Here is a 24038-nt window from a genome sequence, read left to right as displayed (position 1 = left end):
GAGAGCAGAGCCCGAGGCATCTGCAACCGTGAGTGCATCTGAACTGGGAGAGATGTGCAAGGGAAATGCAGGTTCTAGAATGTAATTAGGCTCGAGAGGCCAAGGACGCGGTCCCACGTGGTTCACGTGGTGATGCTTGCACTCTGGCATGAGCTGGGGGAGGCACAGAGGAGAGAAGTCCTCAGCAAGCTGCAAGAGAGTGTAACTGAAACTTCGCCCATCTCAATGCAAATTCATCTCGGTAGAATTTTCAGAGCTCATTTTTGGAGGAGGAAATGAGTAAAAGAAGGAAGATGCGACAAAGAGTTGAAAAGAGGATAATGTCACACTGCCCGTGAAGCTTTATAGAGTGGGGGCTTGAGGTGGCCTCCTCTTTGCTTTTGAATCCCATCTCAAATTTAGATTGGTGTGCAAACAGGATGAAGGAGCGGCAGGCAGTACTTTGTTAGTGATTCCACTCTGGATGTTTTTAAGTGGGCCAGGGAAGAAAGAGTATCTAGAAAGGTATCCGGAAGGAGGGGAGAGAGGCCTTATGTGGGCTGGTAGAGGAACCGCGTTGAGACCATGCAGCTGTTTGCAGAGGGAAGGGGAGGGTGGTCTCAGGGCAGGGGTGGGGTGGGGTGCCGTGCACACTTGTAAAGGAAGACCCATGAGGGAGGGGGCAAGAGAATGCATTAGTGAGCGCAGAGCTGAAGCCAGAGCAAGATGCTGCTGTGCCCTGGAAGCCGACAGGATATGTCCGAACGGGAGAGCTCGCTGGTGAAAGACCTTGGAGCCAAGTGAACTGATTCTTTTAGGCTTTAAAGTGCAAAGATCGGGGGTTCAAAGCATTTTGGCAGCCCAGATTCCCAGAAGCAATGAATTGGTTCTAAGAACTCTTAACCCACAAGTGTTTTGCCCTGTCCATCGTGGGCTCTTAGAAGGATAATGCCCAGAGGTATTTGTAAGATACCGGTCCTCCCATTACTGGCCTGGTAATACACGGAAGGCGTCTGCTATAAACACGGCCAGGTTGGGGCGGGGGGCTTAAGACCTTGTGTTAGGCCAGGTCACTCAGGGCTGTCCGGGCCTTTGAGCCCGCAGAATTTCTGCCAGCCCAGGCTTCCTACCTCCCTGGAACCGTCTCCGCCAAGAGCAGGCCTGGCTCAAACCACTGACCCACTGAGCCGGCTCCTGCGGAGTCAGCGTGCCCGGGGTGGGCAGGTGGGCTCGATGCAGAGCCCCCAGTGCCCGCCCTAGCCCTCCAGTCCCCATGTACACATCAGCTGCGTGGTTTTGGGCAAAGGAGGGGGATCGTGGAGGACGGTCAGGCAGGGGTCTAGAACTTTCTAGTGCAGACATGGCAGGCAGTGGCAGAATTGCCTAATAACTGTGCTTCTCTTTGCAGAAGGGTACCATGCCCGTGGAAAGGATGCGAATGCGCCCATGGCTGGAGGAACAGATAAATTCAAATACGATACCGGGGCTGAAGTGGCTTAACAAGGTAAGTGTGTTGGGTGCTTGTGTGTGTGTGTGTGTGTGAGAGACAGAGAGACAGAGAGACAGAGAGAGAGGAGGAGGAGGAAGAGGAGGAGGAGGGGGTCCTTACTAAAACCACATACATATAGACTGCCAGAAAGTAAAATTACATTCTTTGTATTAAGAATCTGATGCTTGTTAATTACAAAACCAACCCACCCAAAATGATCTGTGTTTTTCTTTAATGATTCTTACCCTCTTCCTTCTCTGAATTTTTCTCTTGCTTCTCCTGGCTTTCTAGGATCAGAGGACGTGGAAATTCTTGGGTTTTATATTGGGAATGGAGCATATTGGCTTTCTTCTCAGTATTCTCTATGGAGAAGACTTTTGGTTTTGTCTTTAAAATCATCTCTTTCTTTTTTTTTTTAAGTTTATTTATTTATTGTTTGAGAGAGACAGTATGAGTGGGGGAGGGGCAGAGAGAAAGGGCAAGAGAGAGAGAATCGCAAGCTGGCCCTGCACTGCCAGCACAGAGCCCGATGTGGGGCTCTGACCTACGAGACAGCAAGATCATGACCTGAGCCGAAACCAAGAGTCGGACACTTAACCAGCTGAGTCACCCAAGTGCCTCTGTCTTTTCTTTTTATTGTGAAACACCGTGTGCCTACTTGTCCTAAAAAAGTAGTCTGTCGTTTACAACCCACACATATACATAAATACTCTCTGACTTTATCAACCCCAAACTCTCAATCTAATTGATCCTACCTGTTGGGAGTGAATCAGGAAGAGAGCGGATGTCAAAATAAAGAACACCTGAAAATATATAGTTACCAGCTAGAAAAGCATCTAACATATCACGCTGTCTTTCAGAGGGCCCAAGAGAGAAGTTTCTCTCCTGCTACCAGGAATATCTCAGTTCTTCTGAGTAAATTTCCTTTTTCTCTTCTGCCTCCCCACTCATTTTAATCTTAAGGACCCAATGAATAATTCAGCTGGTCAGGCTTCATCTTTTATCGCATGGTTGAGTGTTTAGAGCCCGATTGTGGCCCTCTTCTCACAAGTGTGCAGGATACTACAGCATGATTGTGTTGACTAAGATCACTCCTGGCTTCATCTTTGCTTTTCAGATAGCTGTCAAGCCTTATTTCTTTTTTCCTCATCCACTTTTTTTGTTCACTTATTTTAAATGTATTGTATTTGAGTGCATCGGTTTCAGTGGGTCCTTTCTGAAACAAGGCGGGGTAAAAAGTAAATAGAAATCACTTAAGTAAACCATATGTCCACTTCATGGGAGCTGTCGTGTATCTTAACGTTGCATGGCAAATAAAATGTTTTTCTAGGCTTGCTGTATCTCTAGCGTTTTAAATTTGTATCCTGGAGGGGTTTTGTAACTAGCCTGCTCCAAATAAATCAGGTTGGGCCTTGGCCTCCGTGGTCAGCAGGGGCACAAGTGGAATTATAAGGAGAGGGGAGTTGAAGAAATGTGGGGTACTCAATAATAATAGTAACAACAGCTACTCCTTTAAGCGAGATACGTGCATGAGCTCACGTAATCCCCACAATGGGGTAGATATTGTTGGGTTTTCCATTTTACAGACCAGAAAGCCAAGGTGCAGAGTCATTAAGTAGGATTATATGAAAAAAAATTTTTTTAATGTTTATTCATCTTCGAGAGAGACAGAGACAGAGAGCTGGTAGTAGAGGGACAGAGAGAGAGGGAGACACAGAATCCAAAGCAGCCTCCAGGCTCCGAGCTGTCAGCACAGAGCCCGACGTAGGGCTCAGACTCCTGAGCTGTGAGATCATGAGCGGAAGTTGGAGGGTTACCCAATGGAACCACCCCGGCACCCTGGTAGGAGTACGTTTTAAAGAACAAGGTAACTTTGCCTATATCGATTCAGAGTACGAAATTAACACAGAAGTTCCTGATTTCCGAAGAGAAGTACTTTTTTTTTTTTTTTTCCCTCGTACAAAAATATATCCACCAGTTTGGCTGGCTTGATGCAGTAGCAAACTTCACATGTCGTTGCGTCCCCTGTATGAGGAGGCGCTTGATACGGTGCAGTGAACTGTCCTTTCAGTAGGGCTGAATTGTGCCCCCCGCCCCCGCCCCCCTGCAAACCGTATATCCACTTCCTTACCCCCGGAACCTGTGGACGCGTCCTTGCTGGGAGAAAGGGTAGGGAAGAGTTAAAGATCTCAAGATGAGATCCAGCTGGGCCAATGCGGTGACAAGTGTCCATAGAAGAGGCGGAGAGGAGAAGACCCACACAGAGCAGAAGATGGAGTGAAGACAGAGGCAGAGATTGGAGAGACAGATCCACTAAGCCAAGGAGCGCCTGACCCCACCCGAAGCTGGACGTGTCAAGGGAGGACTGTCCTTACAGCCTCTGTCAAGGGAGGACTGTCCTTACAGCCTCTGAAGGAGATGCGACCCTGCTGACCTCTTGGCTCTGGGTTTCCGGCCTCCAGCACGGTCCTGGGCTATACGCTGCCCCGTCTATGGCAGTTTGGGGACAGCCTGTGAGAAGCAAATCCACCCTCTTGGGACTGCTTCCTCGCTGGGACTCCACTGCGACACGTTTTCTTCCATCTACTTCGTCCGTGATTTTCCTGAGAGAGGACCGCAAAGGAAATGAATTCTTCTCTGTGCAGCGAACGCTCCACCCCTGTCAGGTGGCCCTCCCCGTTGAGCTCCACTCAGCTGGCTCCTGGCTTGTGAGTTCTCTTCCCTGGCAGAGCGGGAAAGGAGACCCCTCGGCCACCTCGTCTGGCCCCCCTGCTGGCCCTCCGCCTGAGCGGGCCGTGGCTGCCGCAGTGAGGCCTCTGAGGCACAGGAGGCCGCGTGCGCCCTGGGGACCGGTCATTCGGGCCGCCCGCCCGCCTGGGCAGAGCGTCTGCAAGGTTGTCTGTGTGCTCAGGCAGGGCTGTCACCGGCACTGTGCACCTCGGGTGGCATCAGGACCTTTTCTCTCCGTACCTCCACCTCCTCGGGGCATCTTTATCTAGGTTTCTGCTAACTTAGGCTTTGGCATTCGTCTGCCCACATAAATATTTGAGACCTTGCTGTTCTTTCCTTCTCCTTCACAAGCATTCTGCCTGAAATTCCTGCTTGCGTTCTGTGGCTTGAGGTCATCGTAAAATCTCTTCTCCTGCTGAAGACTGGTGGTGACTCTTAGAAAACGGCCCTGTCCGTGGGGCTCTGTTACTCACTTAGGCCTTAGCTGCGTTGTTCAGAATGTGTTGGCGTTGATGGGGGTGTACTCCGTGCTGGAAGGCCCTGGAGGGCAGGCCAGGGAGGTCTCGGTTGTTACTGCTCGCTGGCTGGGTGCTGGGCCTCCCTCCCTCCCGTTACTTTTTTTAATATTTGAGTAGAAAGAGGAGGGGGAGGGGCAGAGGAAAAGAGAGAATCTTAAGTAGGCTCCATAGTCAGCATGGAGCCCTCTGGGGGGCTCGATCCCACAACCCTGGGATCATGACCTGAGCTGAAATTAAGAGTGGGACACTCAACGGACTGAGCCACCCAGGCACCCCAGGGCCCGTTACTTTTTATTAGGAGCATTTGCACACATACACAGTAGGTTTAAATGGTATAATGGCTAGAGAGAAGAGTGTAGCAAAATCCCGTGTAGTTTTAAAACTCGCCTCTAGATGTAACCATTATTAACATTTGTTAAAAATGTTTTATTTATTTTTGAGAGAGCGAGCGCGAGCGGGGAGGGCAGAGAGAGAGGGGGAGGCAGAAGATCAAAGCAGGCTGCACGCTGACAGCTGGCTGACAGCAACCTGATGTGGGGCTCAAACTCACGAACCGCGAGATCATGACCTGAGCCGAAGTCAGGCTCTCAACCAACTGAGCCATCCAGATGCCCCAACAGTTGTTAACATTTAAAAAATTTGTGTGTGTGTGGTATTTGAAAGCAACTCCCTGACAGCATACATGTATAAGACTTAAAACCATTTTCTATATGTTCACCATACCATTATCAATTGTATAACCATAAATAAATCATAATTAATCGTAATTTTTTAACATCATCACTGCACCGTCCATATCCGAAATGCCTCGACTATTCCCAAAATGTGTTCCTACAGCTGATTTGTTCAGTCAGAATCCAGAGAAGGCTCACAAGTTGGGTTTGGTTGGTCTGATTCGAAGTGTCTCCTGATTGTCATGATAATGAACGGTAGCTCCTCCTTTTTTTCCCATTTTGTCATTGACTTGTGGAAGAGACCAGGTTATTTCTGGATTGTTTGTGGTTTCTCTGGGCCATTTTTTTAGGGGGGAAGGAGGCAGCCACATCCAGGCTCGCTGTTTGCTTTGTAGCTCTCATTGATTCCCACTCTGGTTCTTAGAGTTCTCATTTCATGTGGGAGACCTACCTGGACCCCGGGGCCAAGGCCACTCTCCAAGCGTACGGTGTCCTTAGGTAGTTTCAGACCTTATCCTTTCATTCACAAGCAGGCTTGTTTGTGTTTCTATAAATATCAGTCCACCTCAGGTCAAGGTAAGGAGTCCAAACAAAAATAGCAGAGTAGATTGGAACATCTTATAGACAGTGGAGGAGAGAAGAAGCAGAGAAAGATAAGTGAGCTAGTTTCCACTTGGGGCCAAGGTATGTTTGTTCTGCATTACTCAAGATAATCTTAAATGTTCTTCTCAGTTCAAGCAGTGCTTCTCTCTCTTGCCCTCAGGTAGGTAGGCAGAGTCCTCTCTCTGTATAAGCACTGGTAGAGTCTGTAACATGCCATCCTTCCATACATGGTAGGCACATCCTATGTGGATGGGACACTCAGGGCTTCTCATAGCAAGTACTGATGTCCCAGAGTCTACACAGACATGGAGCAATGTCATTATCACCTTTGGGACATAAAGATCTATGACCAGAATGTTTACTCCTCAGAATCTCTTCCAGTGCGTTACTTTTTTTTTTTTTTTAATGTTTTTATTTTTGAGAAAGAGAGAGAGCGAGTATGAGTGGGAGAGGGGCAGAGAGAGAGAGGGAGACACAGAATCCAAGGCAGGCTTCAGGTTCTGAGATGTCAGCACAGAGCCCAACGCGGGGCTCAAACTCACAAGCCACGAGATCATGATCTGAGGTGAAGTTGGGTGCTCAGCTGACTGAACCACCCAGGTGCCCCCAGAATCTCTTCCAGTTTTAAAATGAGTCTCCCCTTCTTTATCTTTTAACATAGTCTTTAAAAAAAAAAGATATATATGATATGTTTATTAGTTATTTATTTTTTGCAACATGAAAAAGTAGTTAAAAGTAACATGTAGTTTTTTGGGGATACCTGGGTAGCTTAGCTGGGTAAGTGTCCAACTCTTGATCTCAACTCAGGTCATGATCTCATGGTTTGTGAGATCAAGCTCCTCGTTGGGCTCTGTGCCGACAGCATAGAGCCTGCTTAGGATTCTCTCTCCCTTTCTCTCTGCCCCTCCTCCACTCACACTCTATCTCAAAGTAAATAAATACACTTTAAAAAAGTTACATGTATTTTTTTTTAATTTACCACTTTAACCATTTTGAAATGTACAATTCAGTGGCATTAACTATACTCACAATGTTACACAACCATCACCACTACAATTCCAGAATTTTCATCACCCCAAGAGGACGACACTGTGCCCGTTAAGCAGTCACTTTCCATTGCAAGGCACTGCAAATCCTTTCCTTGTGCAAGGCATCAACTAGTCTGCTTTCTGTCTCTTTGGATTCGCCTTTTCTGGTCATTTCATATAAATGGAACCATTCAATAGGTGGCCTTTTGTAGAAGGCTTCTTTCACTTAGTGCAATGTTCAAGGTTCTTTCATGTTGTAGCTTGTGTCAATAGTACATTCCTTTTTGTGGCTGAATAATATTCCATTTAATGCATGTACAATATTTTCTTTATCCATTCATCAGTTGATGGACATTTGGCTGTTGTGAGTAGCACTGTTTTGAACATTCATGTATAGAATATTTGTTTGAACACCGGTTTGTGATTTTTTTGAGTGAAATTACTGGGTCATGTGAGAACTCTGTGTTTAACTTTTTGAGGACTAGCCAAACTGATTTCTACTGTGTCTACCCTATTTGACATTCCCACCAGCAATGTGTGAGGGTTCCAGTTTCTCCACATCCTTACCAATAACTTACTACTTGTTTTTTGATTTTATCTAGCCATCCTGGGGTAGGAAGTGGTATCTCATTGTTGTTTTGATTTGCATTGGCCTAATGATTGGTGATGCTAGGTGTCTTTATGTGCTTATTGGCCATGTTATTTATCTGCTTTCAACAAAGGTCCATTCAGACTCTTTGCCTATTAAAGAGGATCTAGGGATCCATGGTGGATAATTGCTAGGTTTAGTCATTATGTTTGTGGTTTTGTGATTTGGGCATAATTTCTGTGGTACTAGGTTTGGTAGGGTGTGTGTGTGTGTGTGTGTGTGTGTGTGTGTGTGTGTGCGCGCGCGTGCCTGCATGGACACAAATGCTTGAGAAGATCTATATACCAGAATCCTTTGTGCTTAATGAGATAGATTTCAGCCTGGGTGACTGACCTCCAGAACTCCTTGGACCTACAGAAAGGTGCAACAGCGAATTCCATGAAGGGTTTAGGTCTTTAAGCATAAGCCTTTGGATCCTGGTTGTTCTCTTGAGGAGAAGTTGTTTCACTGAAATAAATTTCTTTTCTTTTTTTTTTTCCATTTTCATGTGAGCATCAAAAATGACATTAAAATGATTTTGCCCTCTGATTTTCATCTACATTAAAAAATAAAATTTCACTCAGACCTTTGCTCATCACTGCCCTTTGGAGACAGCTAACCTGAAACCGTGCAACCTCGGTGGATGATACAGAATGAACAAGGAGGGGTTTATGAAAAGCCTCTGACTTTCAGTTCTTTTTAATTTTAACAGGTTTTGGGGAACTCTCAAATGTTCTGAAATATTTTTAGTTCAGGCTTTGTGATTGGCTCTATAGAGAGGGTCAGTTGGGACCCTTTCTGTCTTTCGTTGTATGAAACCAAGGTGGTGGAAAATCCCTACTGACATCTTCTTCCCTTCCCCAGTGTATTGTGCAGGGATCTCCATACCTAGAAACTACCAGAACTACCTCTAGGGCTTCAACAAAAGGAGCCCAGTTCTTCTGGGCTTCGTTTCCACAGAATCCAAGATAACAGATGTGTCATAGGGTTAGAAATCTGAATCTGACCACTGGGAGACAATGTGTGATGTGATTAAGTGATTGTGGGATCACGTGATGTGGTTTTGAATTCAGACACTACAGGAATTTCCTTGGCTATAGAATGAATTCTGTTCCTCAGTTTCCTCAACTGTGAAAGAGAAATAATAACATGTGGAGCTCTGTAGGTTCTCAGAACAAAACTGAGACCATGTGAACACATGGACAGCCAGATGTAAAGTGCCAGGGGAACACAATAATTGCTGGTCCTGTCCAGTCACGGGCATGGCTTTGCTTCCAAAGCTCTGGTTTCTTTCTTTTTTTTTTTTTTTTTTAATTTTTTTTTTTTCAATGTTTTTAATTTATTTTTTGGGACAGAGAGAGACAGAGCCTGAACGGGGGAGGGGCAGAGAGAGAGGGAGACACAGAATCGGAAGCGGGCTCCAGGCTCCGAGCCGTCGGCCCGGAGCCCGACGCGGGGCTCGAACTCACGGACCGCGAGATCGTGACCTGGCTGAAGTCGGCCGCTCAACCGACTGCGCCACCCAGGCGCCCCTCCAAAGCTCTGGTTTCTAATCCTGTGTTTGCCAGGGTTGATTCCAGCTATTCTGAGTTGCCTCTCGGGCTGTAAGAGAGGTGGAAGGGGTCTACTGTGAGAATTGCACTGAGAGACTTCTCCAGAAAAGTAGTATCATCTCTGCACACTCAATACGTCTTTGTTTGTACATCTTGATGTTCCATGCAGGGCAGTAGACACTTAGGGGTTAGGACATTAGACCACATCTTCAATTTCTGTTGGCTACACAAGTAGATTGAGGTAGTTAGTCTCTGTGCCAGTGACCTCAGATAACCCTGATTTCCCTTTTAGCAGCACAAATGGGTGTCATTTTGGAAAGTTGCCTACTTTTTAATTTGCCTAAGGCAACCAGAGTTCCTCTTTGGCAAATGATGGAAACCAATGGTAATAATAAGCATTAGAAGTTGCAGTCAGTGACCAGTTATATGTGGTCCTTTAAGGAAAAATGACGCAGGTAACAACGCATTGGCATATCCCCAGATCATCACGTTGACCTTGGAGTACATTCCTATGCTGCCAGACTCCACATGACTCTGAATCTTTCCCGATCAGGCCATCAAGATTTGGGGCCCAGTGGGGAGGTGCGTTTACTAGTGGATTTTACTGTAGACACTTAGCAAACCCAGTGACACTTAGTAGAGAATCTTACTAGCCAGGACTTACAAACCTCCCGCAAAGGTGGCCTGAACCCCGTGGTTGCAGTTGCTTTTTTGCTTTTGTTTTTCAGGAAAAGAAGATTTTCCAGATCCCTTGGATGCATGCGGCTAGACATGGGTGGGATGTGGAAAAAGATGCACCACTCTTTAGAAACTGGGCCATCCACACAGGTAGCAAACGCCCCGCATCATCTCTAGAGGCAGACGCAGTTGTCGGTTGTTGCTTACATGTCTTCTTTTTCTTTCTTTCTTTTTTTTTTTAATGTTTGTTTATTCTCGAGAGAGAGACAGACAGAGACAGAGTATGCGTGGGGGAGGGTCAGAGAGAGAGGGAGACACAGAATCTGAAGCAGGCTCCAGGCTCCCGGCTGTCAGCACAGAGCCTGACGCGGGGCTCGAACTCACAAATTGTGAGGTCATGACCTGAGCCAAAGTCGGACACTTAACCGACTGAGCCACCCAGGCACCCCATTTTTCTTAAATTGAGGTATAGATTGACAAGTAAAATTGTGAGATAAAATTTAAGGCGTACAATGTGATGATTTGCTGTATGCACCGTGAAAGGATTTCCCCCCCCATCAAATTAATGGACCCACCCATCACTTCTCATATTTACCTTTAATTTTTGTTTTTGGTGAGAACATTGACATTCTATTCTCTTAGCAAATCTCGATTTTACAGTAATACAGTGTTAACCATCGTTTTGTGTTTTTTTCTCACTGCACATATATGGCTTATGGCTTCGTGAAGATAGCTCTGAAAAGCTGGTGACGTGTCCCCAGGCACATCCAGGACACGTGGGGTACACACTTCATCATTCAGAAGTGATGCTGTGCCCGTGCTGGGGAAACTTAGTCCTTAAATTTCCTGTAAATGTGGGATTCTGACTATGGCGCACTAGGTGTGCACCAGGGGAATATAGAACTTATTTGTTCTGGCAGGTAAGCTTGAGTTGGATTTCTCTCTCCAAAGGGTAGTCAAGGATATATTTATTTATTTATTAAAGTTTATTTATTTATTGTGAGAGAGAAAGAGAGAGCGAGGAAAGGGCATAGAGAGAGAGAGAGAGAGGGAGAGAGAGAGGGAGGGAGGGAGGGAGAGAGAGAATCCCAAGCAGACTCCATGCTTTCAGAACAGAGCCCGACGCGGGGCTCAGTCCCATGAACCGTGAGATCGTGACCTGGGCCGAAATCAAGAGTTGGACATTTTATAACAAAATTTCAGTAGGGAGCTATTTACAGGAATTGGCTTTCTGATTAATATTTGAGTCAGATGAAAAAGAGACACTCCAGTTATCTGGGTTTGTTGGCCTCCTGGCCTTCCAGCCTTCTCTGTTACGTACCTTGATTCTCCTTTGTTCTACCGTTATGAGGGTTTTCTCAAGCTGTTTGGTAGAGCCAGAGTGACCAGTTTGTCCCAGTTTTCCCAGAACTGTCCAGATTTTAAAACAAAAATTCTCACATCCCAGGAATTCAGTCCCAGTCCCAGGCAAACCAGGATGGTTGGCCGCTGTAAGTGGAGCCTGGAATTAAAAGGGTTCTCTGCACTACCTAGCCAGCATTCCTGTGTTTCCAGGCATTTTTACTCTATATTTTCCCCCTCTTTTTCTTTTTTTTTAATAATTTTTTTTCATATTTATTTTTGAGAGGGGTGGGGAGGGCAGAGAGACAGAGACAGAATCCTTAGCAGGCTCCAGGCTCTGAGCTGTCCGTACAGAACCCGACGCGGGGCTCGAACTCAAACCATGAGATCATGACCTGAGCTGAAGTCGGGCGCTCAACTGACTGAGTCACCCAGGCACCCCTTCCCCTCTTTTTCTTAACCTTCATTCTTTTGGCTCTTTTGTTAGGAAAGCATCAACCAGGAGTAGATAAACCTGATCCAAAAACATGGAAGGCGAATTTTCGATGTGCCATGAACTCCTTGCCTGACATTGAAGAAGTCAAGGATAAAAGTATAAAGAAAGGAAACAATGCCTTCAGAGTATACCGGATGTTGCCGTTGTCTGAAAGACCTTCTAAGAAAGGTAGATAAAGAAATTTACTGATGAAAACCGTGATCACTGAGTATATATTGTAGTACCCTTGTGATTTCTTTATTTCCACATCCGTAGTCACTCCAAGGATGGAACAGTAGTTCACACTGTGGATGATGGTCCTGCCTCTACCTGGCTGGGGAAAGTGACTGTCCGGTCACCAAAGACAATCAAAGAAACATTTGGAATTTTGACCATGTATAGATTAAAACATGTACAGGTTCAGTGAGAGTTTCAGAAAGAATTGAGGGGAAATGTTTTCTCTGTACGTTCTTCATGAATTAATTCAAAACTATTCTATTTGTTGCCACAGGAAAGAAACCAAAGACAGAAAAAGAAGACAGAGTGAAGCACATCAAGGTAATCTTTGGTTGTTCAGAGAGAAAGCCAAAGTTGTGACCGTATTAATGATTCCTATTCTGTCTCATGAAAACAAGTCATGGGATCTCTGTGAAGTATTTAACCTTTCTTCTTTGGCTGTCGTGTTTTATGTGCTTTTCATGTATCCTCTTTGGCATGTCCCCTCGTGTAGACTCCAGCACGCATATCCCCTGCTTAATGCAATTCCACTGAGCAGTTTATGAATGAAGTCACAAATTCACACTGAGCTGGACTCCAGCCTCCATCTGGTCCCCAAGACTGTTGCCAGCTGGTCACTTAGTTTCAGCTGAGCTCCAGCAACCAGCTACTATCTGATCACATGAAGTATATTTTTAGGCTATTAAATATATGTAATGTATATTAAGTATTATACACTTATATTAAAATGTAGCATCTATACGTTATGTGTATATTCCATGACAGGCCGTTAGGTTAGGGGCACAGTGGTCCGTTGGAACACCCTGTTAGTGTGGTTCTCAGGAGATTCTTTCTGCAACCGCCCCCCGCCCCCCCGCCCCCCCCCCCCCCCCCAGAACTACTTCTCAGGACTCCCAGGGGTTTTCCATAGGGGTGTGTTTGTGTGTGAGCTTTTCAGTAGGCTGTGTAGTCTGGAATCCCCTGTGGCCTGAGGATCTTTGTGCCTAGATTGCGTAGCCCTTGTTAAATAGCCAGAGAAGAGCCAGATGTCCCCGGAAAATGGAGGATGAGTTTCAGTCGACAAGCAAAGAGCAGACACTACATTCCCAGGCCTATAGACCATCGAAGAGAAGATTGTCTTAGGGTTCACTGCACTCCGTTTGCAGGTAGAGAAACTGAGGCTAGAGGGAGTAGAGTGACGTGGGCCCAAAGGCTGTGTAGGTCATGTGGCCAAAGTCACATGGTCATTTAGAACTGACCTTAAAGGTGATGCCAAGTATTCTGATTCCTAACCCAGAATCACTGTCAAAGAAAAAATCCAGAGTGTCCAGACAGCACGATGTTTAAAAGCAAGCCAGTTAGTAAAATAGAAAGAAAAAGAAAACAAGACTATTTACTTCTGATATAAAGTTAATCTTGTGAAGGTAGATGGACTTTGAGGGGAAGCTGAGATAAACTTTTAAAGTGTTGGACATACTCACCTTCCATTCACAGTGGAAAACAAACATTTTAGGCAGTGTATTTTAGGCAACCTCCAGTGTCACTCTAAATATTTTTACTTTCTGACTTATTTTGAATACAGAGTGGTACTAAGACCTAATTTTGTTTTAACTTAAAAAAATTTTTTTTTAACATTTATTTCATTTTTGGAGAGACAGACAGAGCATGAGCAGGGGAGGGGCAGAGAGCAAGGGAGACACAGAATCCGAAGCAGGCTCCGGGCTCTGAGAGGTCAGCACAGAGCCTGATACGGGGCTTGAACTCAACGGACCGCAAGATCATGACCTGAGCCAAAGTTGGAAGCTTAACTGACTGAACCACCCAGGTGCCCCAGTTTTAACTATTTATTGTAGAAAATGTTTATGCACACAGGAAGGAGACAACTGAGTAAAATTTACTCTGCAACCATCACCCTAATTTCCACATTAATCAGCTCATGGCCCTTTAATTTCAGTCGTGGCCCCATCGCTTTCCCCCACCATCCCATATGAAATTGCAGATTTCAGGCAACCATTTTTTTTTAAAGGTTTATTTTTGAAAGAGAGAGTGCAGGTGGGGGAGGGACAGAGAGAAGGGGGGACAGAGGATCCAGAGTGGGCTCCGTGCTGACAGCAGTGAACCTGATATGTAGCTCGAACTCATGAACGGTGAGATCACGACCTGAGCTAAAGTTGGATGCTTAACCGACTGAGCCACCCCGATGCCCCATAGATAGCCATTTTTGATTCCCAAAAACCATTTTATATGGTTCAGCTCACTATTCTGAAGCAAAATCCACATCATGTCATTTTACCCCCATGACTATTTCAGGATATACTTTCCAAATATGGGCACTCTTTAAAAATTGTTATCAACACAGCATCATTATTGCATCTGAAAAATTAACAGTAATTGCTCAAGCGCATCAAATATCTGGTGAGTGTTCAGATTCCCAGTTGTTTCGTAAATGATGTAATTTTTGTACAGTCTGTTTACTTGAATTAGAATCCATATACAGTTCACACACTGTGGTTGGCGGGTTAGAATCCGTATACTGTTCACACACTGTGGTTGGCGGGTATGTCTTACAAGTGTTTTTTAACATAAAGATCTTCCTTAACATCACTTTAAAAAAATTTATTTTTCCTTGCAGTTGATAAAACCTAGTCATTAGTTTTAAGTTTCCCGGAGTTTGGATTTTTTTTTTTAGGGCCTACATTTTAATTAATGTTGTTGATTCAGAAAAGTTGAACTTCCCCACAAATATATGAATTTGAAGAATTTGCTACAATCTTAGGTATGACTGTCATATTTTCACTGTTTTCATAGCACGTAGCTCAATGCCTGGTAGGGAACAGATACTTAATACATATTTGATCACTAAATAGATGCACAAATAAATATAAGGTGTGAGGTGGGAGCGGGGGGGGGTTTACACTGCAACGCAGATTTAATTTCATAATCTCTGTTAATAGACAATAAGAATGGAGTAACAGATGTTCACTTTCAATAAACCTTGCTCAAACATACCTGCCATACTCCATCGAAAAACAGATGCCAGCTATTATATGATACGCCATTATCTTAGGTATGTCCAAGCAAGAAAAACTGCTTGCAGTGAAACCATGGCCCACAATTGATTACCAGGCAATCCTATTTTAGGGCTGTGGAGATGCGCTTCTTAGAATTGATGACACTTGCTGTTCTCATCAGGGAAGACGTCTTCAGTCACATCAGCAATGGCGGTATCTTCCATATGGCCGCTCAGTTGTGGAAGGGACGGCCCCGGGCGAGGTGTGGCCGTAGTGGTCCAGGGGAGCGAGAAAGAGCTTTCCTCTTACGTGCAGCTGTGTAGGTGAGGTTCTATCCCAGCCAAGTGCATATTGCGCAATCTTCCACTGATGACGGTATGGTTCATACCTGAGACTTGTCCCTCAGACAGACCTTGTTCCTTCGGCAGAAGGCAGGCGATTCATCAGCCGTAAGCACAGCCTACCTTTTGAATTTAAATCTGCTTGCACCTTTCCCACAGTGTAGCAGCAGAGTATAGATAAGGCCAGTAACCTTCCCAAGTTCTGTGGCTCATGACTGCCAAAGCCAGTGTGTTTCCTGAAACGTTTGTGTAGATTGTTTCCGAAGTTAACTCTCCAGGTTGCCTGGAATCGTACAGTTCGAGGGCTTTATCCTTACTGAGCTGTTAATACGTTACTTTTGTCACAGTGCCTGAGCTCTGAGTTAATATGTCCTGTGCAGTGTGCACCTGGGTGGGCCAGATAGGTTTCTTGCACAGAGAAAGTTTGCCTTGTGTCTAGTAACCGGGTAGGAGAATTTGCTATTGAGACAGGCTCCTTCCCGTCTTCGTTGAGTTCAAGTTGAAGTCTTAACTAGCAAATGATGTTTTGAACGTGTGGGCTAAGTGTCAGCATTTTTCTTGGGTAGGTCAGGCAGTTTCTGTCCTTGCTCTGTGTTCCCTCAGCCAGGAGCTTCCCTGAGACTGGGAAACTGAGGCCCATCAGCTACGCAGTAGGTGCAGAAACTCTGCCTCGATGTTCCTCGATGTTCTCTTTGTGAATATGTATGCTGTGAGCTCAGTGGACCATGTTTTACTGGAACCAGGCCTTGCCTGAGTGGAGGTAACCATCTAAGGAAGTAAGACTGAGACACACAGTAGTGAGCAATACTGTATTGTGCATCCCCAGTGCGTATATGCGTTTCAAAAACATCACAAGGCCAAGATCAATAAGGAGAGAAGTGGATAAACAGAGGGGTGGTAGCTGACAGTTTAGAGCCAGGTTCTACCCAGTTCTGAGCTCTAGTTATTATGTCATTTAGCTCTCCCTGTGATGGGCAGGTCATGAGGAAATGGAAGCACAGGGGGGTGAGTAATTTCCCTAAGGTAGCACGGCTTTTGAAACTGGGATTTGAATCCGGGTCACTCTAGCTTTGGAACCCACACTCTTTCACCACACCTGGTGCCTCTTGGCCTTTCAGAAGCTGTGGGACCCGAGCCAGGCTTTGGGGCAGGGATCAAATAAAATGGTCGTCAATCCCCGGCACCAGGAGCATCAAATGAAGGCCGGGAAGTTAGAGTTGTTGTTTGGTCTTCCCTGGATGAGTCAGGAAACTGGCTTAATTAGAGCAGGAGTCTGTGTGAGGCAACAGTGGGAAACAAAGACTGTGGGTGAGGAGGATTAGAAATTAATACTTCCTGCCTCACTGGATTGTTTGCAGATGAAACAGACATGCTTTGAAACCGTAAAGTGCTTCCAGATCAAAGCATTGGTGCTATGATGGGAACTATATTTGAGGAGGTTCCTCTAAAGCCACTTGGTCAAGACCAGGCCTGGTCTGTATTAGTTCTGACTGCAGACCTCTGGGTACAAGTTACAGAAAAGCAGGTATTTGGTTTTTATTAAAAACATTTTTTCTAATGTTTATTTATTTTGAGAGACACAGCGCAAGTGAGGGAGGGGCAGAGAGAGGAGATGCAGAATCCGAAGCAGGCTCCAGGCTCTGAGCTGTCAGCACAGAGCCCGACGTGGGGCTCGAACTCACGAACCGCAAGATCACGAGCTGAGCTGAAGTCAGACACTTTAACTGACCGAGCCACCCAGGTGCCCCTGTTTTTAGCACAACTTACTTTCTTTCTTTCTTTCTTTCTTTCTTTCTTTCTTTCTTTCTTTCTTTCTTTCTTTTTTAATTTTTTTTTAATGTTTATTTATTTTTGAGACAGAGAGAGACAGAGCATGAATGGGGGAGGGGCAGAGAGAGAGGGAGACACAGAATCGGAAACAGGCTCCAGGCTCTGAGCTGTCAGCACAGAGCCCGACGCGGGGCTCGAACTCACGAACTGCGAGATCACGAGCTGAGCTGAAGTCAGACACTTTAAATGACTGAGCCACCCAGGTGCCCCTGTTTTTAGCACAACTTTCTTTATTTTTTAAAATTTATTTACTTATTTTTGTGAGAGAGACAGAGCGAGTGGGGGAGGGCAGCAAGAGGGAGAGAGAGAATCCCAAGCAGGCTCCTTGCTGTCAGCACGGAGCCCGATGTTGGGCTCGAACTCACAAACCGTTGTTAGATCCTGACCTGAGCCCAGACCGAGAGTCGGATGCTTAACCAAGTGAGCCACCCAGGCACCCCTAGCACAACTTTCTGACCGAGCTGTTGGCTCTAACGGTGACTTGAGCTGGATTAAAAACAACATGCTCCCTTGTCACTGTCCAAAGACCACCTGGCAGGCTGATACTGGAGCGAAGATCCTGAGTCCAGACCCTGAGTCCGGTCCTGTCTGTCTTCCCTTATTAAGACAGAAGGGAATGTTGGGAGCGGAGCATGTTTTGTGGAGAAGAGGGTGAGTGTAACTTGGGACGTGTTGAATTTGAGATGACAGAGACCCCTCTGCAGCCAGTGTCAGGTAGAAAAGTCGGATCTAGCAGGCCCCAGAGCTCAGGTAAGCGCGGGAGCACAGGAGTGTGGTCATGTACTCGAGAACGACACTGGAGGCCTTGACAACAGATGTCTTCTCCAAGGAGGAGCTGTATGAGATGAAAGCAGAAACCCAAGGACAAGACGAAGAGAAAGGGGAGCCAAGGAGAGAAGTCAAAGGGAGGTTGCAGTGAGAGTAGGAAGAGAATGAAATTCTAGGGAAGTTCTAGTTCTAGGGAAGGAAGGAAGGTGTCGTAGGACTGCGCGGGAGGCGTCAACCTGTTTATTAGAGTTCCTGCTCTTAGCGGCTTCATGGTGTGGAGTGTGGAGTCCCCTGGGCATTTATGGAGCCCAGCCATCAACCTGAAATTTTAGTTAGTAGAGAGACCCAGAGATGTCCTTCAATGTGGCGTCAAGGAGACAGGCTTCGTACAGATGAATTAGGACATTTCTGGCAGTAGGGGGCTGGATTGCCCATGGAAATGGTCATACGGCCATTGTATTTGGCCTCGAGGAGAGGGACGTCTGGACAAGGGGCTGTGGCACAGGAATGAGATGGAGCTGGCTTGGAGCCAAGGGCTGAGTGCCCCTTGCTGGCCTCTGACTGGGTCTATCCCCAAACCCCTCCAGCAAGTACAGCTTTCGAGACCAACCAAAGATGTGTTACTTTAGAGGTCTAAAGAGGACGGCCCCTGCCCTTGCACTCTCTCTTGTGCCAGTTTGCTTTTGCCTAAAATCCCTTTCAACTGCAGACCAAACTTTAGATTCTATACTGAGAAGAAAGGTTCTTGGGCGTAAATATTTGGCAGAGTTAATGCACCATGGAGGGGTCTGAACCCAAGCATAATCTTTGATTTTCTTTGGGGCAGGTTGGAAACCAAAACTAGCTGATTCACAGGACAGCCTATCTCTAAACTAAGAAAGGGAACTGAAAGAGGAGGCTGGCTCAGGATTAATCTGGCCCTGAGATAGTCCAGCAAGGCAGGGGACAGGGCAGGCCTGGGGCACCATATGGGACCAGGAGATGCTGGACAAAGACCTCTATGCGTGTGTTCCATAGAGAACTGTGGACCCCCTTGCTTAGTTTGACTTCTTTGCTTTTTTAAAAAAAATTTGTTAATGTTTGTTTATTTTTGAGAGAGAGCGAGAGAGCGTGAGCCGGGGACAGGCAGAGAGAGAGAGAGGGAGACACAGAATCTGAAGCAGGTTCCAGGCTCTGAGCTGTCAGCACAGAGCCGGAAGCAGGGCTCGAACTCACAGACCATGAGATCATGACATCACTGAGCTGAAGTCAGAGGCTTAACTGAGTGAGCCACCCAGGTGCCTCCCCCCCCCCCCCGCCTTTTTTAAAGTATATAGTTTAGGTTTGACTAAGTACAGTGAAGACCCTTTTGTTTTGCACCCTGCGTGGAGACCTTCCGGACAGGCGCTGGCTACATCTCGCTCTACAGTGTACTCTTACTGTCCTTCCAGAGTGATGATACCAGCGACATGGTTTGCGCTGCAGATTTCAAAAGCAACAGGGCATTTCTGAAGTAGGACGTTCGAGATAGTCTGACTCATCTCCGTTGGAAGAGCGTGCTGTTTGTTGCGTTAGAGACGTAGCGCGGGACACAGGGTAGGGATGGGGTGGGAAGTAACACGGTGTGGAAAATACTTCTGTCTGAATCTCTGTGGGGATTAGCGCAGGGTTGATTAAGACAGAAAGCTCCTGGAATAGGATCATGTTGCGTGACCAAAGACGGAGTTCGGTTCTTGTATCTCCTTAGGCTAAAAGTAGTGTGATCTTGGAAAATTAATTTAGTCTCTGAGTCATAGTTTTCTCAAGTGTAAAGTTGATAGAAGTATCACTTGCCACTAATTAAACTGTAGATCATGCGAAGCACTTGAGAGGCCTTCAGCTGAGATCAGAATAATTTAGGTCTTTAAATCTATGCATGTCTGGCTGCCTCGTTACTTTTATAAGCAACCTAGAAGCAGAGTGAGTAAAAAATAACTTGACAACCTAAGAGAGCCATAAAGATTAGCAGTTCCTTTCCTAATTCCTTAAGATGTTCTGCACATAGTTCCTTTTGGGCAATTGCGGAAGAATGGATAGAGGGGCATGGCCAGGGAGGGAGATGTGGAAAAGGGGCCGCTGAGAAAGCAGCGAGAGAGGCAGGTGGCGTCAGAAGGTGGGGAATTAACACCAAACGGTCACATTGTCAGGAGGGATAGTGCGTTCCCCCTCTGTTGGATGTCGGAGTGTGGGGTTGAGGGATGGGACTTAAGGACAGGTCATTGCATTCGCGAGCAGTTGTATTGGTGATCTTGAATAATAGAAAGCATTTATTTGATGCTAAGTGCTAGGGGCATATTTGTCTCATTTAATCTTCACATCATCCCTGGGACATGGGTCCCTTATCGTCCTCAGCTTACAGCTGTCTACAGTGCCCTAGAAGAGGCTTGAAGAGGGTTAAATGAGGTCCTGCATCCAGTACAAGGTGGAGGAACCAGGCTTTGAGCCCAGGTCCGTGTGACCGCAAAGCCTGACAGACAACACGTGTGTCCTCCCGGCCCCACAGGAGCCGGGAGCTTGAGCCCGAGGCTGGGGTGGCGGCCCTACCCCAGGCTCTAACAAGGGTATGGGTGAGGAGGCTACGGTGGGAAAGGCAGACACCTGTTCAGGAGTTTGGCAGTAAAGGAAGAGAAACGGTGGAGACTCGTGTCACAGGCAAGCGAGTATTCCCCAGAACGGGCAGAGTTCCTATTTGGACTTGTACAAAGGGGGAGATGCAAGGCGCTGCAGGAGAAAGGGAGAAAGGGGTAAGACTGTGCGAGGGAGGACTATCCTGGGGCCCTTCTCCTGTTTGCCCTTTGGGGCCTCTTGTCGTCTGTGCAGTGTGGAAGTTTATTAGGACTGAGCTACGGGGTGAGGTGGTGCCTTCGAGGTTAGAGTGAGTTACCATGGTGGGAGTCTGCCAGGTGGGGTCATGAAGGAAGAGGTTAATTTCTTCCTCCTTCCCTAAGACTTTTGGGAAGGGGGTGTTCATCCCTGATTCCAGGTAGCATGTAAACAAATGGGTAAGACTAGTTGGCATGCCTTGGAGGTGCCACCACTCTGGATTTTTCAAAGCACAGGCATGTCTATCTCCGATGACCTTCTGCTCCCGTCTTGTGTTCTTTCTGCCCCCACTCTTCATTCTGGTTTCCCAAAGGGGTTGTCCTGTGTGGCTTTTTTTTTTGTCTGGCTCAATTGATCATAGATGCAAATGCAACCTGACCTTGAGGAAAAGCTGTCTCATCAAAATGCTGAATGTCCATAGGTACCTCAGCACTGGCTCCCCCAAAGTTGGTTGGCTTTCTCAGAGGTCGGAGGGCTCCGGTGGGCTTGAATAAAGCAGAATGGAGAGCTACACTAAGGAAAAGGAATTTGTTGCATTGTTTCAATAGCATGAACAAGTAGCCTCTCGGGCGGCCTGGGACGTTCATGCACTCGAAAGGCATTTACGTGTAAGCCCTGGGCGTGGGGTTGCCCCACTGGACTCCCGTGGCGGGGAGGAAGCCTTCCACTTGGTCTGGCTCGTGTTGTCTGCCACTGGCTCAGAGCAGGGTGCTCAGGTGACCAGGGCCCAGGGCAAACCTTACCTGAGGAGAAGTCGTTCACAGAGTCCCCTGGGTTCCTGTTCTTGGCGCAATGGTTGAGGCAGACCTTTTCCTCAGAAATAATTGTAGAAGACTTGGCATGATTCCTCCCCTTAGAAAGCCAGGAGTTGGCCCTCTTGAGCACCCCGTCTCTCAGAGAAGGAAGATCTGGCAGCTAGGCACATGGTACCCAGACAGTTACGCAGCCCTGCTCAACCCCCAGACCGTCCTCTACAGGTGTAAGCATTTCATAAACGCAAACCAGCTTGCTGGGACCCTTTCCTGGAAGGAAAAGAAGAGAGGGCCATACGTGGTAGGTCTAGTCTATGCAGAAACATGCTTCTTTAGCTTCAGGCTGATTTAAATTAGCAGGGAACGCATTCAGGAGACGAACATGACCCTAGCGTTAAAGAAAGTAGACGGAGGGTAGAGTTGAAGCTAAGAAAAAGGAGGGAAAAGGAAGTGTTCTCAATTCTTTTTTCTTTTCTTCTTCCTAGCAAGAACCAGTTGAGTCATCTTTGGGGCTTAGTAATGGAGTAAGTGATCTTTCTCCTGAGTATGCCGTCCTGACTTCAGCTATAAAAAATGAAGTGGATAGTACGGTGAACATCATAGGTAAACTGTTTTGACATCTCATTTTTCATACACACAAGCAGCCCCCCGGGGTCTGAAGTTTGTAAAACGTGATTTGAAAAAACATAGTCAGGGGGAGGAGGTCTTGGAACCATCTGAAAACGCAAAGTTCCAGCCCCTAGATTTCAGGGCTGAAAAAGAAAGACCTCTGAGGTCAGATAAAGGAGCTTGCGATGGGTCAGCCTCAAGAGTGACTTCCCCGGAGAGTCCGGTAGGTGAAATGGGTTTTTTTTTTTTCTCCCAGTGGCTCACGATCAGCAGTTCTCCGTCTTTCAGTAAGCGGTCATGTGGGCAAAAGTGTTATTCATTTAACTTGGGACCCAGGAGAGGGAAGACTGTCCTTGTGGGTCCTCTCTGCCCCTGCTCCCTGGCATACCTCCCATACAAGCGGCGCTCGTTCTTACAAATGAAGGAACTGAGGCACAGAGACCTGTTGCCAGAGGGCACACTTTGATTCCACAAAGATTCTTGAGCGCCTTCTGTATACCAGACTCCGAGCTAGAAATAGGTTGGGGGGCAGGACAGTCTCTGTGGAAGGACGGTCAGTCACCACATAGTGCCACAGATATCTACGGCGCTGGCATTTGAGAAGAATGCTGCAAAGAAAAGAACAAGAGGGAATATCCGGGGCCGGATTTAGATTGGGGGCTTCGTGAAGGAGTGGCATTTCCTCTGCATTGGGTGGGTGAGGAGGGGCCGCGTGGGGCGGGCCCCAGAACTGTGGGACACGGACCTCAGTGTAGGAACCCACTTGGAGGACTAGGAGGAAATCCAGAGGGGCCGAACGCCCCCCCCCCCCAATCAGAGGGGGACACTGGGTAGGCTCCTGGGGGCCTGTGCAGGCCATGGGAAGGACTTTGGATCTTATTCCCAAACTGTCAGAGGGTATGTTTCAAAAAATACATATTTTTAAATTTTTATTATTTTATTTAATTAAAAAAAATTTTTAATGTTTATTTATTTTTGAGAGAGAGACAAAGTGCGAGTGGGGGAGGGGCAGAGAGAGAGGGAGACACAGAATCTGAAGCAGGCTCCAGGCTCCGAGCTGTCAGCACAGAGCCCGATGCGGGGCTCGAACCCACGAACTGTGAGATCATGACCTGAACTGAAACCAAGAGTCGGACGCCTAACCGATTGAGCCACCCAGGCACCCCAAATATATATATATTTTTATATTGAAGTATAACAGACAATAGAGTGCACAACCATTTTACATACACCTGCAATGTAAACACCACCCCTTGGAGGGTTTCCGGCAGGAGGGTGACCAGTGTGAATTTCATCTCAACCAAGTCCCACTGGGCCACTGCACTGAGTGGACAGTGGGGGTTCTGTGCGGGAGTGGAGGCCCGTGACCTTGTCTTCCAGCTCCAGCCCCAGAATCCACAACCCGGCTTTGCCCTCAGGCACCTTTGCGTCCCTTAAATCCTTCCCCATTTTGTAGCCTGTCAGGGCTTCTGATGCCGGGAAGAACCAGTGAGATCACGCAGAACTATGAGAGCAAACCTCCTGTCCAGGTACCTTCGTTTCTGGATCCTTAGCCGAGTACTGATGGGAGGCTACGGATGGATGCTGTAAATGTCACTCGCCCCTCCTTCCCCCTGGGTTCTGGCGACTGGGAAGTAGGATGATGTATGCAGGGACTCCCCTGAACGCTGCGGGCTTTGGCAGAGTGCGGTGTGAAGGAAGGCCGGGAGCATATGTTGCGAGCTCGCTGTATCAGGGCAGATAATGGCCCTGCCTGCCAGGCTTCCCTTCCTCGGCAGCCAGGCGGTCTCTGGAAAGCCTTCCCCATTGAGCCCTTTAAAAAGAAACAGCAACAACAAGCTAATTTGCCAAGACTCCAGGCACTTTTTCTTAAGATTCAGCTATTTCCAGGGAGCTGGTGGGTTTTGCGCTACCCTTCATTTATGCGGTGAATTCAGCCTCAGATAAAATGGCAAACAAAAGCCAGAGTGGTAT

General features: G+C 46.8%; 1 protein-coding gene across 8 annotated transcripts in view; it reads left to right on the top strand.

Annotated features, from left to right (window-relative positions):
- IRF2 (interferon regulatory factor 2) overlaps positions 1-24038 on the top strand; it is a 92624-nt gene that overhangs the window by 47685 nt on the left and 20901 nt on the right. For all 8 annotated transcript variants that reach the window (XM_058719977.1, XM_058719979.1, XM_058719981.1 and 5 more), the window contains exons 2-6: positions 1388-1483; positions 9931-10030; positions 11709-11885; positions 12208-12254; positions 21941-22058. In XM_058719977.1, the coding sequence (XP_058575960.1) occupies positions 1397-1483; positions 9931-10030; positions 11709-11885; positions 12208-12254; positions 21941-22058 (529 nt within the window). In that variant the 5' untranslated portion in view covers positions 1388-1396. The remainder of the gene's footprint in view (positions 1-1387; positions 1484-9930; positions 10031-11708; positions 11886-12207; positions 12255-21940; positions 22059-24038) is intronic.

This window comes from Neofelis nebulosa, chromosome 3 (assembly GCF_028018385.1).
Source record: "Neofelis nebulosa isolate mNeoNeb1 chromosome 3, mNeoNeb1.pri, whole genome shotgun sequence".
Taxonomy (NCBI): Eukaryota; Metazoa; Chordata; class Mammalia; order Carnivora; family Felidae; genus Neofelis; species Neofelis nebulosa.
Note: the sequence above shows the minus strand (reverse complement) of the source record. Positions and strands in the feature narration are given on the sequence as shown.